At 35.5% G+C, this 17,432-nt stretch overlaps 1 protein-coding gene across 4 annotated transcripts in view; it reads right to left on the bottom strand.

Annotated features, from left to right (window-relative positions):
* Positions 1 to 17,432, bottom strand: part of LOC137624357 (uncharacterized) — a 292,607-nt gene that overhangs the window by 58,646 nt on the left and 216,529 nt on the right. For 3 of the 4 annotated variants that reach the window (XM_068355051.1, XM_068355050.1, XM_068355053.1), the window contains one exon: positions 7,254 to 7,412. In XM_068355051.1, coding sequence (XP_068211152.1) covers positions 7,254 to 7,412 — 159 coding nt within the window. The remainder of the gene's footprint in view (positions 1 to 7,253; positions 7,413 to 17,432) is intronic. The other variant, XM_068355054.1, reaches the window with a different exon arrangement.

Here is a 17,432-nt window from a genome sequence, read left to right as displayed (position 1 = left end):
GAATAATTTATCGATTTAAAATACTTGAAAATTTAAAGCTTAGTTTCTGTATAACTTCATAAGGATCACTGATGATGACACCATTCACTATCAAAGAGGATAGAGACAAAAGGAACAAACTTGCCACTTATTTTTTATCTCTTATTGCAGTCTTAGAATTTATTCTAATTGCAGGTACGTAGGGTTACCCTTTAGTATTCAATACAGAATCCCGGGTGGTTTTTAAGATATAGTAAAGAGAAATTATAGGTTAGTTGAAAAAGTTCAAATTATCTGCCCAGGGTAATACAATAGCGAAATTTCCACAGCACTGCTTCAACCTATCAGTTATGAGGAGATTCAGTTGGAACGTGTTTAATGAATCTGAAAGTGGCCACTTCCATTCAAATATTCATCCACTGACCATACAAAATACATTTGTATGCTGGAACAGAATAAGCTTAAGCCTGTGGTAGATAACTGCTTATCAAAGGTATTTTGGAAGGTCACTGGATTATTGTTATACTAACTCACTGGAATACTTTTAATATTTTTTACCATTTCCCCCATCTGAATACAATTCACGAATAAAAGCAAAAGGAAAAAAGTTTGTCTAAAATTACATTTTCAACCACAGCTTAAACAAAAAAAAAATTAAATTTTGATAGAATACTGCAAAACCATGTGTACAATAACAACTGTACCTCTGTGAGCTTGTTAACAAATATTAGATTGAAAAAATTAAGAATTCAATGTAAAACTAAAAAGATTATTGCCTACCATGGTCTCCTGTCAGCAGACAATTCCTGGATTGTGGTAATGAAGTAATACCTTGAGTTGCTTGCACTCAGACCTTATCAGTTACATCGCAAAAGGTCTTTACTTGAATTCAAAACATTCTCTATATTTTTTTTTATCTTGGGCATTAGAATATAAACTTTAGTTTAATATTTATCCTTTGAGATGGAAAAGATTTTTGGTCTTTGCTCGAGTAACTGATAAAAGAATTTTGACCCTTATGGCTGTAATAGGTCTTGGTAATTGAAGATTTTGGTCTTCTCGAGAAATGGGGTTTATAATATTAGCGTATTTAGAAGGTATAGCAAATAAATTTTGTCTGAAGGGTTTTAGTATCCTTAGGAGATGCAGGTTGTACTAGCTTCTTATGAAAGTGAAATACAAAACAAGTCTTCCTTTTTGCTCCATTTTAAGAGATGATACATTTTCTGTGTTGTTAGAAAGGATGTTTTTATTTGTGGTGTACCAAGAGATAGGAAAGAGAACTTTTAACCGAGCTAAGTTCCAATGGGATATGGTCTACCTCCTCCATCGGGATCTCAGACAAGTTGAGTAACAAGTTAAGGATGTTTGGTGAAGATTTAGTAACAGTACAATTACAGTACAAAAAACAGGACTCAAAACAAATGTTTGTAAACAAGAATCCAGTTTAGAAACAGAGTCCTTCTGACAGGTTGACAGAGGTGGAAGACTAGATAAGTGATCCTTCACTGTAAGATAAGGAAAGCTTTATTTGCAGCACCACAGTTAGTGAAAGTAATAAAAACTTTAAAATATTTAGAGTACGTCAACGTTTTAAGCTTGACCCTTTGAAATAGGCCCTATGGTTTCATTCCGTTAAAGCTTCATAATGTAATTCCTTAAGAATGCATGCGTATTCGGTACAGCCATTAATATCTCCCGTTGAGATACTACCGCTAGAGAGTTAGTGGGTCCTTTGACTGGCCAGACAGTACAGCAAGGATCTTTCTCTCTGGTTACGGTTCATTTTCCCTTTGCCTACACATACACCGAATAGCGTAGCCTATTCTTTATATATTCTCCTCTGTCCTCGTACACCTGACAAGACCGAGATTACCAAACAATTCTTTTCTCAAGGGGTTAACTACTGCACTGTAATTGTTCAGTGGCTACTTTCCTCTATGTAAGGGTAGAAAAGACTCTCTAGCTATGATAAGCAGCTCTTCTAGGAAAAGGACACTCTAAAATCAAACTATTGGTCTCTAATCTTGGGTAGTGCCATAACCTCTGTACCATGGTCTTCCATTGTCTTGGGGTAGAGTTCTCTTGCTTGAGGGTACACTCAGGCACACTATTCTATCTTATTTCTCTTCCTCTTATTTTATTAGTTTTTATTTTATAGTTTATATATGAAATATTTATTTTAATGTTTCTCTTCTTGAAATATTTTGTTTCAATTGTTAACTACTTCTCTTATCTCCTTTCCTGACTGGGCTATTTTCCTGTTGGAGGCCCTGGGCTTATAGCATCCGGCTTTTCCAACTAGAGTTGTAGCTTAGCAAGTAGTAGTAGTAGTAGTAGTAACAATAATAATAACAATAATAATAATAATAACAAAAACAACAACAATAATAATAATAACAATAATAATGATACATATACATATACATACATACACACATACGGTAATTAGATCGCCTTAGCGTTCCAGCGATTGGGTTTGGCAGAAGTCAGTAGGAATGTCCACTACGGAAAGTGCAGTGCTCATTAACTTTGAGACTGCTCCAGAAAAACCACTGAAACATTTATACAATGGTAAAGATTTTCTTCGAGTATATTAAGAAAATATACAGGTTTTTCATGAAATTCACTCTCTCCACTATTGGCCCATTGGGAGTCAACTCCCAGAGCGCTCCATAGATATAGAGCCACAGGTGTAAGCTAAACCCACCTGTTAGGACTGAGTTTCTGTGAACATGGGATAATCCTCACTTCATCTGCAATGATGGGCTACCAGCCTGAAGCAAAGTATCATAACTCAAGGATTGGCTTCCCTTACTTTAAAAGAGCTAACCCTTAAGAATAGGTCCGTCAAAAAGGTCCTAACAATTTTCTGGACGGCTGACGTCACCCATAGCTATCATGAACAGTGTATAGGTATAGCATACCTAGACCATGATCACGAATAGCTTCAAATGCAACCATCTAAGCAGTGAATTTTGACAAATGTAGATTTATGCACACTATTTGTACCAAATTGTACTCAAAAACATTTGGGAAGTAGTGGTCACAGAGGTTCAATAGCAAGATGCAATTAAGATACTGAAATAAGACTAAGGTTGAAGAAATATTGGAAAATAAACGAAAGGTATAGAGATATATTTGCAGCAAATTGAGAGGGAATATTTTCACTAGTTTGAGAAATAGCTGAAAATATTGATGAACTATATTCCATGTCAAGGCCCTGTGGTATTGTCATTCTCTCATTGAGAGAGAGAGAGAGAGAGAGAGAGAGAGAGAGAGAGAGAGAGAGAGAGAGAGAGAGAGAGAGAGAGAGAGAGAATCAAATGCACACTCAGTACTTGCTTCAACAAACATCATGCAACAGCTATCATGATTTACAGAGGAACAGCAGCATCCCCTGTTATATAGTCTAGCTACAAAGGGTTTAAACTTGCCTATGATTAGCGGTGGTGCCACATCTCGCATCCCATTGGCCAGTCTTTAAATTCAAGTTAGGTTAATATATGGGAAAATGTGGCACAGTCGCTTGCACAAAAAAAAAAAAAAAAAAAAAAAAAAAAAAAAAAATCTATTGAATTATGACCAATGTCTATAGAAACGGATAACATTTTAATAAGAAATTAAAGCAACAATTTAATATTCTGCCCGCTTCACCCTTTGTAGCTGAACTATAATCATGGTATAGCCATTTAATCCTGATGCCAATGAGTGTTTACATGCATGAAATGGGCAGAAAATTACTTATTTGACTTAAATAGAGGGTCCACTGGGAAACCTTTTTAGCGAGGCTAACCATCCAGGAACCATGCAATTATCATGTTATTCAGGGTTTTATTTGAATTTGATGAAATCAAACTAAATATTTTTACGCGTAATAACGCAGCCATTAAGTGGTTTAAAGAGCTCGTTAACCTCTGAAAATAAAGTTAAAAGAGTAATTTATTCAACAGACATAGGACTGGTTGATACCAAAGGTCACGAAGATGAGTAACTAAAATCTATAACTTTCATATTTGTATATTTGTGAACAAAAATGTAAGAGTGAACAGTTAATGCTTATATATTCTGGTTAGGAACACCAGGCAGGTTTTTTTTTTTTTTTTTTTTTTTTTTTAATTAGTTAGAACAATTGTTTACTTATTTTAACCCTTGTGTAGGAATCAATAAAAGGAATATATACTGGATTATCATACTGACACATAAGAGACATATGCAGTAATATGTATTCTTAGGGAAGGCAATAATGATGTACAACATTAATCAATCCAGTTTATGTTCTCTGTTTATATATTTTTCATTTAAAATTTTGGCAAACCTAACAGCTTTTCAGTGAAGAATGTATGACTATGGTGCAAAGAATAATTGAAGTTCCAAGAACCATAAAGCGAGAACAAAGTACCTATAAGACTAAACAAAGAGACAAAGAAGCAATGACAGCGATCCAGAAAATTTATGACATTTCCCATGTCTGAGGATATGACATGATGCATTTCCTGTGATTTGACCTCATAAGACAGCACTGTAGTTATCTCTGAGGAGAATCAACTAATGACTAAACAAAACATAAGTGTTGAAAAAATCATACTGGGAAAAAACGTGGTAAAGTCTCTGTCTGGTGAACGCCAGATTGGGGTTCAAGTCCCGCTCAAACTCGTTAGTTTCTTTGGTCGCTACACTCTCACCATCTTTGTGAGCTAAGGATGGGGGGTTTGGGGGAGCCTATAGGTCTATCTGCCGAGTCATCAGTAGCCACTCCTTGGTACTAGCTTGTGTGGAGAGGGGGCTTGGGCGCTGATCATATGTATATATGGTCAGTCTCTAGGGCATTGTCCTGCTTGATAGGGAAATGTCATTGTTCCTTGCCTCTGCCATTCATGAGTGGGCTTTAATCCTTTAAAACCACCATCTGAATGGAAGCCATCAAGTACATACAGGTATCGAAGATGAACACATTATGTGAACTCTATGATATGTTCTGGGAGGATGCCTATGGACTTGGCAAAAGCTCTACACTTATTGACTTCATCTTTGACACACACAAAGAACTAAAAGGTGTGGTTGCAGTCATATATATATATATATATATATATATATATATATATATATATATATATATATATATATATATATATATATATATATACACACATACATGGAAAAAATAATAATGGGATAAAACTAAGCGAGAGAAAAAGAGCAACATGGATACGAGAGCTAATCAAAGTAGAGGATATCATAACAACATGAAAGAAAGAGAAATGGACCTGGGCAGGACATATAATGAGAATGACAGACAATGGATGGGCATTAAGAATAACAGAATTCGTAGCGATTGCAAAAGAAGCAGGGGAAGGAAGAAAAGACGATGGATTGACGAACTAAGAAAGTTTACGAGTAGGGACCGGCACAGAGATAACCAGATGCTCGTGGAAGGATATGCCTGAGGCTTTGTTCTGCAGTGGGTTAGTAACAACTGATATATATATATATATATATATATATATATATATATATATATATATATATATATATATATATATATATATATATATAGAGAGAGAGAGAGAGAGAGAGAGAGAGAGAGAGAGAGAGAGAGAGAGAGAGAGAGAGAGAGAGAGAGAGTACGTGTGAGTTAGGTACAGTAACACAACTACCAGTCACCATGGATTGATTCTGGGACTCATCCGCAAACAAATCTAGCTACAGAAATGCATTCGACAAGCCAAAAGTGCAGATAGATGTAGTTGTTAGCTCGACTGGATTTCCGCCTGGAATTGAACCCTACCTAATCCAGACTTAACAACTGAAGAGGCCGAAGCCAAAATTATCCTACATGATTACCATGCATTTGAGATTGGGACTAAGAGAGTGACCCTACACAACTGACGTCTTCATAAGACACGTGACTTAAGCTAAATGTGGACCCGTGCTGGTGTTGGTAATACCCCAAGATACAAACCCAATCAGGCTTTAGTCTGTAAGTTGGGATCGTGACACTTGTAAAATCTTATTTGCCTTGCACCTTTTCGCAGGTTGTGATTAAACAAGTAAACTTGATGCAGAGGCTGCTGCACTGAAGGCAGATGAAGTACATTATACGAGTATTTTTTTTTCTTTTTAAGAATTGGACTATATTAACTTCATACTGGTGGACAAGTTCTAAGTGAATGTGTACAAATCAGGAACTTTACGGAAAACGGTGGATGAATCACTGTACTACTACATCAAAAAGACCTTCCTGGAAGTGCTTCCAACCTGCTGAGCAGTGAAAGGTCATACCCTCAGAAAATTCTTTGGGATATATCAACAGCTACTGCAAGGGCAATCTTCAACTGTACCCCAGGGTTTTTGGTTTTATTGCTACTAGATGACTTTAGAATGCACTGTAAATGTAGTCCCTGCTCTACAGTGTCTGCAGACAACTACAGATCACACGTTCCCCTTACTGCAAATGTCAGTTGAAAGGGTGTAAAAATCTAGGCCATTACAGTGACGAACTATATTTGAAATCTGCTTTCAAGCTATATGAGAAATATCTAATACTGTCATAGTGTTTTGGTGTAGCTTTTTGCTGACTTAAACGTGCCTTAATTATATCACCATTACGCAGCTATCATTTGTACGTTATTATTACTATTCACTATAGTAATTTACATTGACTCTTCAAGCTGCGAAGTAATATGATGGGTTTCCGACTAATAAAAAAAGAAAGAAAAAAAAAGAAAAAAAAAAAAAAAAAAAACTTGCGCATGGTTTACATAACTATAATGTAAACATATTAAATGTTCAATCTACTCTCCTATGTTATACAAATATTCAAACATGAAAAGTCATAGTTTCACCACCGAAAAGTTCATAATTTGACCTTTTGTGATCTTGGATACTGATCAATCTGTTATTCTTCTATTCATTGAATAAATAATTCTTCAACCTTTAGTTAGAGATTTAGGCGTTAATGAGCTCTGTAGACCATTTCATTGCTGAGTTATTGTAATTTAAGTAACCAGTCCACATAAAAAAAGTTATTTTGATTTTATCAGATTCAAAAGAAAACCCTCAAGAAGATTATAACGGCAGAGTTCTTGGATGCCAATCCTTGCTTTTAAAAAAAAGGGAGGGGGGGGAGTCCCTATGGACCCTCTCGCTAAATCAAACAGGCATTTTTCTGGGCCTGTCATGCATGCATACACCCCTAGGCTCCTGGACTAACTATCCTGGACCCTTTTTCAAAGTCCGTGCATGAAGTTGAAGTTGTATTAGCGGTTACTAACAGGATATAGACTGGTGTTCGGTCTTACTTCAACAGCAACAAGAGGAGGTAGAGAGTTTCGGCTATATGCTACCTCTTCCAGGAACATCGGCACAGAGATCTTCGCCTCCCGACGGCGCTCTCCCGCAACCTCTGCCAAGAAGCCCTTCGGTTCAAATCTCTGCAAAGGAAAAGAAATCACACTCTTTTAAAAAATATTTTTCATATTCATTTGTATTTAATATCAACCTCAACAATATATATATATATATATATATATATATATATATATATATATATATATATATATATATACATATATATACACACACACACACACACACACATATATATATATATATATATATATATATATATATATATATATATATATATATATATATATGTGTGTGTGTGTGTGTATATATACATGCAGTACATACATACATATATATATATATATATATATATATATATATATATATATATATATATATGTGTGTGTGTGTGTGTGTGTGTGTATGTAAAAAGACAGGAATTTATTCAAACTAATTAGACATGAGAAAATCTTCAAAAATATATCCAATATTCATTATGATACTGTCAGTTATACGTTTTTTGGTAAATAGGATATCAAGAAACCAAAGCTATCAAAAATTCCGAAAAAGAAAAGTAAATATTCCTGTATGAATGGAACTACTATTTCTCTCAATAAACAATACCATTCCGAGAGCACCTAATGTAATAGAGAGAAATCTGTGGGAAACAATTCTAATATTCTTCAGTTTGATGACAAAATTATCATTATTAATCAAATTAAATATAAATTACAAGTTTCAAGTGTTAGTGAAGCTAGATATCATTTTAAACAAACGGTAATAATATAAAGAGCTGAAATCATCTTAAAAATATTCAGGACTTCAAATTATTTTACAATACCTAAGAGTATCTAACAGTTTTTATAGCACTTTATTTTCAATTGAGATTTCAGATTGTATAGATAATCAAATTAATATTTTTAAAAGACTATTATATATGTGGAGTCTCAAACCAATAAATATTTGAAAAAATACCCCAAATGCTGCAACGCTGAGGATTAGTGTGAAAGAAAGGAATAAGTTACTTATAATTGACCAAAATCAAAGATAAAAACCCAAATAAAAATATATCTGAAGGTAAATAAATTTCCATCGTGGTTCATAACTTGGATGGTAAATGTAGTGGTGAAAGTAAGGATGTATGAACGTATATAATTTTTGGACACAAGTCCCATGCTAGATCCTAGGAGGCCATTTCGTGTCTTGGTGCAACTAGACGAAACCCTAAATGTAAAACATGCCTTAATACAGTACACAATAGACAAAAAGGTTATTATTAGGGATTTTGAAACTTCTATCTCGATGTGGATAAATATTCTTTTAATTTTGCGGAAGTCACCAAGAGAATTGTGTTGACACATGAACCTTGTAAATTAAATTAAATCAAAACTATTCCACCTTTGAAAATGGGTTCTATAAATTTTACATATATTACAGGATATAATTTAATTAAAATAGACTGCATTTATTTCATAAAATAAGAATCTAATCATCTAGCAATGATAGAATTCTATAATGTATATATAGCTTCATTACACCATTAAGATTCCATATAATTTTACAAGGATCACTGTCCTTAAAACTTGGAATATTACTTAATTAGTTATACTAGAAGTTGAGCCAGACAAGAAGGTTTAAAGTTTGTCTTTAAAACTTCCAAACTAGCTCCTCCTTCAATGTTGGACGGTAGATAAATCAACAGGGTTGTGGTGGCCTACTAGATACGTCCCTGCCTATCGATCTGCTGGACTGAGGTTCGAGACCCAAATTCGACAGTTTCAAGTAGTATCTGCAACCTCACCCTCCTTGTGAGATACTGATGGGGGGGAGCCTATAGGTGTACCTGCTTAGTCATCAGCAGCTATTGTCTGGTCTCCTTGGTCTTAGCTTGGGAGGGGAAGGAGCTTGAGCGCTTATATTATGGTCAGTCTCTAGGCCCTAGGGCATTGTCTCTTGGCTGGAGTTCTTTCATGATCGTATCGGACCTTCCAACTAACAGATAATTTCGCTGCCTGGTAATTGTCGGTCTAACCTTACCTAAAAATGCATTTTTAAATCCCATTCAGGGCTTTATTTTCTATATATTTTCTATATACTTTTAAACATGAAAGTGCAAATCTCTTAATATTAGCTTATTCTTATTTTCACCGATTTCAATTCATTTATATGTGCTGCGTGGTAATATTTGTAAATATTTGTGTAGTTTCGGACACTTTGGATCTGTGTAGGCCTAAGGCCCGTGCTACCAAGGCCGTCTTAAATAAACGACCTTGGTATAACCCCCTTATTCTAAAAAAGTAGTAAATGGTACTAATAGCTGGTACCTGAACAATTTGGTTTCTTGTTTCTCTATCTATCTTGCATTTAATACGATTTATGAATAATACTTTGCCATTAGTTATCTTGCATAGTTCCAATATGTTCGCCAATATACACCATGTAGCGATCATAGTAAACAGCAAGGTTTTTTATCAAGTTACTCGGGTTATGCATATGTCTGTTAGCACTCTTAAATATATTTTGTCTACTCTCCATGAATATAAGCTATGCTTTTCTAGCATTTATCATCCAGCCCTTATCATCATTATGTATTTTTCTGTCACTTGTATTACAGTAGTTTTTTCAAAAGGTGTTATCTGAATTCACGTTGAGTTTGGCATATCAAGTAAAACTTTTACTAATGTAGATATATTATGGAGTATACATGAAATTATAAATTGTAAGAACTGTAAATGTATATTTCCTAACAAAAGAAAAAAATCATGACTTTCTAAAAGTTCAATTAGGTGATTTGCAATTATTTTTATGGACTTTGTAAAAATGGTACTTACTTCAGCTGTTATATTATTATTATTATTATTATTATTATTATTATTATTATTATTATTATTATTATTATCATTATTATTAATCATCATTATTATTATTATAATTAACATTATCATCATTATCTAAGTTACAACCCTAGTTGGAAAAAACAGGATACTATAAGGCCAAGGGCTCCAACAGGGAAAAATAGCCCAGTAAGAAAGTGGAGCGGGGTAAATGAAAAAATTATAGGGTAAAAGTGCAAATGGCATAAATTTGCCACAACAGTTCTTCTTGACCTATTGTTTCATCAGCAACCTCCCGTCACCCAATTTTGCCATTTTCCAATATGGCCGGCAGGTTTACAAACTGGTCTCTTATGGATATTTGACTAATATTCAATTGGTTAACCACATTCGAATTCCCAGTTTATATTAAAATATTGATATCAAGCCTTTGCATACTTAAGGTGCATAATTTGCTAACTAGGAGTATCCCAGATGGCTGTTAGCCAAAAATTGGTACTTTAGTTCATTTACGAGGTAAAAGGTCAGGTAATACATGGATTCAGGGTAACTTTAACTTGATCAGTTTATTTTGTGTATATTAGAAATCAATTAAGCACGACGTAATTGATTTTAATCTTCAATTTAAAAGACAGACAATTAGCTTAATGTGATAGTAATAGTGCACGTGCCAGTGCAATATCAGGGCACATTGGTTAACACTATAGCTGTTAGACTCAGCATGGGATTTAGTACTAGCTAATGGTAGACATTTGTTATTAGTTTTCTACATGAGTTTAGCTAGTCCCCGTAAATGCTGTGCGGCTAATCCCAGTTCAAAGTTAAACAGCTATATCGAATTGACAAGATATGACAGGACGGGAGAATCGAGCCAAGGAAGGTAGGGTTTAAGTCTTCTAGAAGGTGCACCGATTACATAGGAATTAAATAGCACTGGATGAATGATTGGGCTAAGAGTAGGATTATGATATATTTGAACCTAGTTTTACCCCGTAATTGAAAGGATAAGCCATCGGCCTATAGAACAAAAGCAGTGGCAGCACAATCTTGGATTGATTGATTGATTGATTGATTATGACTTATCTGGCATTCTGACACCTAAGAACACAATCTTGGAAGTCTACCTCTTTCCTGAAGGGAGATGATACGACTAACCGGAAGTTTTGTTGTTTATGCCAATAGGACACACATGAAAGACTAGTGGATGCATCTGGTACTTTCCACGTTACTTTCATTAATTTTATATGTTAAATACAATACCTATACAGGTACAATTTCATCCCAAAAGGCTTAATAAAGGTGATGGAATTCTGCAGACCTTTGAAAATAAAGCTACACATCATGAATGATGTATGTTGGTTCAAAACTAGAAAGGAAAAGGAAGTCATCGTGTAAGACAAAAGACGATGATGCCACATCAGCAAAATTCAGGTGAACAAAATGCAGAAGAATCTAAAACCGAGAAGAAATCAGTTTTATTTATGACAAAACGGCACCAATCAAAGATTAACGATTGGCCATAACATAGCCTGTACACAAAAATCTGCAACGATGTATCTACAACCTACTAGATGAAAAATTCATATCACTCATCTGTTCTGACAAGTGTTACTACAGAGAAAGAGTCTGAATAGATTCACAGAAACTTGGAGGTGAAAATGTGTAATGCAGACTAGAGGAATGTCTACATGCTTTTGTCGAGTTTGAGTTGTATATGAAAGAAGCAGTTAACTACAGATGGGTGCTACTATTTTATGCTGGTAGAACTTTACGTATTTGCAAAAAAAAAAAAAAAAAGACTGGGACAGCTAAATGCTAATGCTTCCTTGGTGCACCATACACGGTTAAAAGAACAGATACTTCAACGTATCCCCGAACAGGAGACCTGCAATAGAGGAAGAGAGATTTGGCTTGCTTACAAAGGGAAAGTGGAAGAACCCCTAGCCATGGCACGTGACTAGTACAATGATGGAATAATCATGGCCACAGCCACCAAGGTATTGAGGAAGCAGATTCTTGGACATGAGAAAGAATTTGATGGATACTATAAGAGAACATGTACTGATAAGCTTGTTGAAATGTGTAAGTGTGCTGCAAAATGGTGGTTATACTGTATAAAATCCCACCTTAAATATGGAACTTCATATCACACATCTTGAAAAAACAAAAAGTGGGCTTTAAACTATATGCAGATGATACTCAGTTTTACCTCTCAATTTCAACAACACAAGATACAGAGAAGAAAATTGATGAGATAATGACTGAAATAAAAACATGGATGCAGAAGAAAAAGCTCAAATTAAATGATGATAAAACAGAATGTATGTTCTTTGGCACAAAGGTGGCTTTGAAGAAATACCAGTTAATTCAAAGTATGAAAATTGGTGATGCTGATGTTGGGATTGTGCCTGTTGTGAAAAATTTGGGTGTACTGATAGATTGTAATTTGTCAATGAGGGACCAAATTGTGAACACAGTGAAAGTGTGTAACTATCACCTGAGAAACATAGCATTTATTAGAAAATATTTAACAGAGGGCAGTACAAAAATTTTAGTGATGAGTCATGTAATATCAAGGCTTGATTATTGCAATTCTCTGTACTACAAATTGCCCAATACACTACTAAGAAAGCTTCAAAATGTGCAAAACCGGGCGGCTAGACTGATAAAAGGCATTAAACTAAGGGAGAGAATAACTCCTGCATTGATCGATCTACATTGGTTACCTGTTAAGGCTAGAATTGAATTTAAAATTTGCTTGTTGACTCACAAAGCACTTACAAGTGATAAGCCTAAATATCTTCGTGATTGCTTGGTCCCCTACCCTGGAGCTACCAGCGCCGCTGTAAGAGTTAGACATGCTGATGACCCACATAGACTATTCGAAATTAGTGTGAATCATGCAATAGGATGAAGAACGTTCAGTTATGCTGCACCAAGACTCTTTAACGACCTTCCACTCGATGTCAAGAATAGCAATAATGTGGCAGCTTTCAAGAAAAACCTGAAGACTTATCTTTTTAGAAAGTGTTATAATAGTGACCTGAAAACTATTAAGCCTGAATACAAATGCTAGCGAAATAACTGATAACGATACAGAGCAAAATATTAACTGGAAAGAAATTATTTTTTCACACACCAAGGCCCGCCTGAACAGACCTTTAGTGTCTGATGGAGGGCGAGAAATAAACCCGTAAAGTAAAGTAAAGTAAAGTATCTAGCTTTAGCACAACATTGTGCTGCCACTGTTGGAAGACTCCAGCATCTTTAAAATTTACCACACATTCCAGTTCAAGAGAACATGCGTTTTAAGTATACCTTGGTCACCTGGTCTTACAAAATCCAGAAAGCATCAATTAATTGATATATTTCATCAACGCTGAATCAGCATCTGGTACGATAGGATTCTAGTTTTGACTAAAGGGTTAGGAAAAGCAGCTGCAGCAAGGGCTTCAGAGGAAGTAATAGTTTTCCCCACTACACTACGAAAAGGGCTTTCTAATCCTTATGATATTGACAATCTGGGCCATAATTCAAGTGCTGCAACAGTACTAATATTCTTCATTAGAACAGGCATATCTTTGTTTCAGTATCTGAGCACTGATGAAAAAGGCAAGAACAGAAATTTGGCCCAAATCATCGAAAGAGGAACAAAAAAGTCCTCTTCCTGTATATTACACGAATGTACCCACTGCTCATCTGAAACATGAGAATACACTTCCTTCATCCAGTGAAAGTGGAGGAAACCAACAAATAGTGCTTTATAAGCATATATCTCAAGAGTATAAATGGCATAAGAAAGTAATTATGTCAGACAGAAGTGAAAATGCTGTGTTCATATCATGGGCATCACATCTGAAGTGACAGGTCCCCATAAGCTTGTAATCAATGTTGCCTCGTTTTCAAGAGGCACCCAATCAGTTGCAGTAATGAAACCTGCCATGGATATTGCAAGAGCAGTAACAGGTTCTCAACTCTGGTCAAACACCAGTTCTATTGGTTGATCAGTCACTATAAGCAATTGCCAAGCAAATTCAATGAGAATGTTTGGAAGGCTGCATTTGAAATAGCAGCATTCACGAATCTGGGTGATTTCTTGAAAGGTAGTGGTTGGAGCGGTGATCTTGCAGGAGTAGAAATAGCTAATCCTGGGACAGTAGATTTGTTTGCCTCTGCTTCACATGTTTAGAAGACTTATCTAGCCCCCAAGTGACAGCTTGCAGTATACATCAGCTAAGCGAAAACTGCCTTTATGGCATATATCTAACAAGCAGAAGAAATTTATAAAAGTTGTCCACAATTTTATTTTTGAAATGTTATGCTTTAGCTACAACTTCTAGTGTTCATTTTCATCAGGTCATACAAGGAGACTAATTTTAAATTGTAGAGAGACATACTGCAGAAACTCATTCCTCTCTCCCAGATCATGTAAATTATGCGAGGTGGCTTTCGATTCATTTGAAATACATAGAGGCTCTTGATCTAAAATGATGCATTTGTTGAATTCACAAAGGAAATTTTCACTGTCCATAGAACCACTTGGTATTTTTCCTGAATGGCTGTAGACCAAGCACACAAGCAGAATAATGCTCATGTGAGAGGAGATGGGGAGCCTATTTGAAGATGCAGATACTCTGAGGGTAAGCATTATGATGAAATAAACTGTACAGAAAAGGTTTCTTGAAATTGTTGAGAATCTAGCAAAAGTAATAAAAGAAATGGGCAACCCTTTTGAGAAAGATTCAGTGGATCTGATAGTGCTAGACAGTCATGAAATTATAGACAGCAAAGTTAGTGAATCCTTAAGATTTATGAAGAGCTTTGGACAGAAAATTCACAAACTTTATTGACAGACTTGAGACACCAATCAAATTCTAAGAGCCAGTACACAAGAACAAAATTTTATTGTTGAGTCTCAAGATGCTTGCTTACAAAGTCCAAGGGTAAACAGTCAATGCAAGCCATAAATGCAGAGCGCAATTTATTGTCATGAAACTTCATATGCCAGAACATACAGTGCGGCTTAAATTCATTCTTTCAACATGAAAAAGTCGCCCACCATCACAGTCACAAAATGGGCAGATACAACAGAGCACCAAGTTACAGCATGACAAGATCCTGACTCTATCATAATAGACGGTGCAGCTCTAGTAAATGTTCTTACACTAACCTAAAGGTCTACATTTGAGTCTTATGCATAAGATGAAGTCCCATATACGGTAGAGAAGCAAATACAGAAGTACATAGAAACAAACATTGTATTTAAAGTGTATAGAACAGACAATATGAAATCACAAACAAAATGGAGGCACATAAGTTTGCCAGAGTGGTTAGCACTAAAAAAAAAAAAAAAAAAAAAAAAAAAAAAAAAAAAAAAAAAAAAACAACAACAACAACAACCTCGCAACAATTGCCCCAGCTACCTCAGAAAGGACCAGAACAAAACTGAACTATTTGCATATTTGAAAAGCACAATCGTTTCATCTCAGGCACATGATGCAACATGCATTACTGTTACCAAAGGGATGCTGCACTTTGTAGCAAAGCTGAACAGGGCATTGCTGACCTACAAGGCTACACTCATGTAAAGGCAAATACTAGAGTCCGTTTGTATGTTGCATATGCTGCAAAGCATGAAGATATCTCAAGTGCAATTATGTAGTTTAGGCACTTGATGTTGTCGTCATAGCAGCATCTAGTAAGGAAAAAATGGTTTGGAAAAATATGGATTAAATTTGGAAGAAAAGACATGACGTACATAACTATCCATGAAATTGCAGCAGCCGTGGGACCAAAAGCCTCGGCCCTTCCCTTTTCCATGCACTTAGTGGTGTGACACACAGTCTGCCTTTCATGGAAAGGGGGAAAAGTCTGGATGGCAAACATTGACTGTGTTTCAGCGTGCCACACTCACCTTTACCATATAAAGTTCGACACCACCAGCTGTAGATGAGAATCTGCAAATCATTGAAGAATTCGTAGTGCTAACGTAGGACAGGAGCACGAGGCTAGACTTGATCACTTTGCAAGGAAACCAAGACCTTATTTTGCATTCCCCTACTAGGACTTTTCTTATTGAGCATTGCAAGAGAGGTGCCTTTCAATCAGGGGACATTTGCAGCTAGTCTTCAGTATATCATCCAGGTTTGGAAAGTCCAAGACACTTGGGATGGCAACAAATTGATGGCGTCTAGATTCCGTATTGGGAAGATTTGCCAGTATTAGCAAAATCTTGCAAAGAATTGAAAAAGTGTGGCTGCAAGCAGGAATGTCGTAGCAGGTGCAAGGGATACAAGTCTGGACTTAACTGCATGGCTCTCTGCCGCTGCACTTACTAAAACTGGTTGATACGCGAAACATATTGGTATCCATTTAGAAATATATTCATTTACATCTTTGGTGGCCATTTCGGAAGTATGGCACCTTATGATGGCCATATTGTATCTCTTTAATGACCACAAAAATGCAAAATTCTGAATTATTAATCCTTATATGAATAGTATGCATCTTTTGTGGGCTTATGGAATTAAGATATTTAGAATATACAAGAGGGTACTGGAGGTTGATTGTGATTTATAGGGATAAGAGTTTTCTTGCCAAATCTGTTGTTTGTATTACTGTTTTCAGTTTTTCCCCACTACCCCACTCTACTAAGACGACATTTTTCTTCAATATATTGTATTTCATGTCTTTCTCTCAAGGCAATTGTTATCCTATTATAAATCCAAGGAACTATTATTAAGGGAGAAAAAAAAATAAAGGGGCATACTTTAAGGAGAGAGAAAAAAAATCATGGCAGTCTCCTGTGAAAATAAACTGCACCGCGAGAAGAACATTTCGGAATCATCAGTTTCATTTTTATTTTCCATTAGAAAATATAAGAAAACAAGGTTTTTATTACTACTTCATACAGTTGTTGAAATTAACAATTTTGGAAAATGACCACAGGAGTAGAAAAAAAAATTTCAATGCGTGTTATGCTAACATAAGCCGTTGCTTCTTTGGGAGTCGCAATAAGAAGAAAAATACTTTCATTTATAAAAGGCAGAAAGTTTATAGTACATTTCCATAATATAATAAGAAATCATAATAAATAGAACACGCTTTATATTTTTCATAAAATCTCACGTTTACCCTGGGCTGCAGAGACCCTCTGCCTCCCACCCAACCCGGATGTCTTTGCTTAGCAACAAACTGTTCAAAGGTGAAGGGGAGTCTTGGACCCCGTCCAAGGCAACAAACAGGTTAATAGACCGTTTCGCACCTACC

Source organism: Palaemon carinicauda, chromosome 31 (assembly GCF_036898095.1).
Source record: "Palaemon carinicauda isolate YSFRI2023 chromosome 31, ASM3689809v2, whole genome shotgun sequence".
Classification (NCBI taxonomy): Eukaryota; Metazoa; Arthropoda; class Malacostraca; order Decapoda; family Palaemonidae; genus Palaemon; species Palaemon carinicauda.
This window is presented reverse-complemented; position numbering and strand designations above follow the sequence as displayed.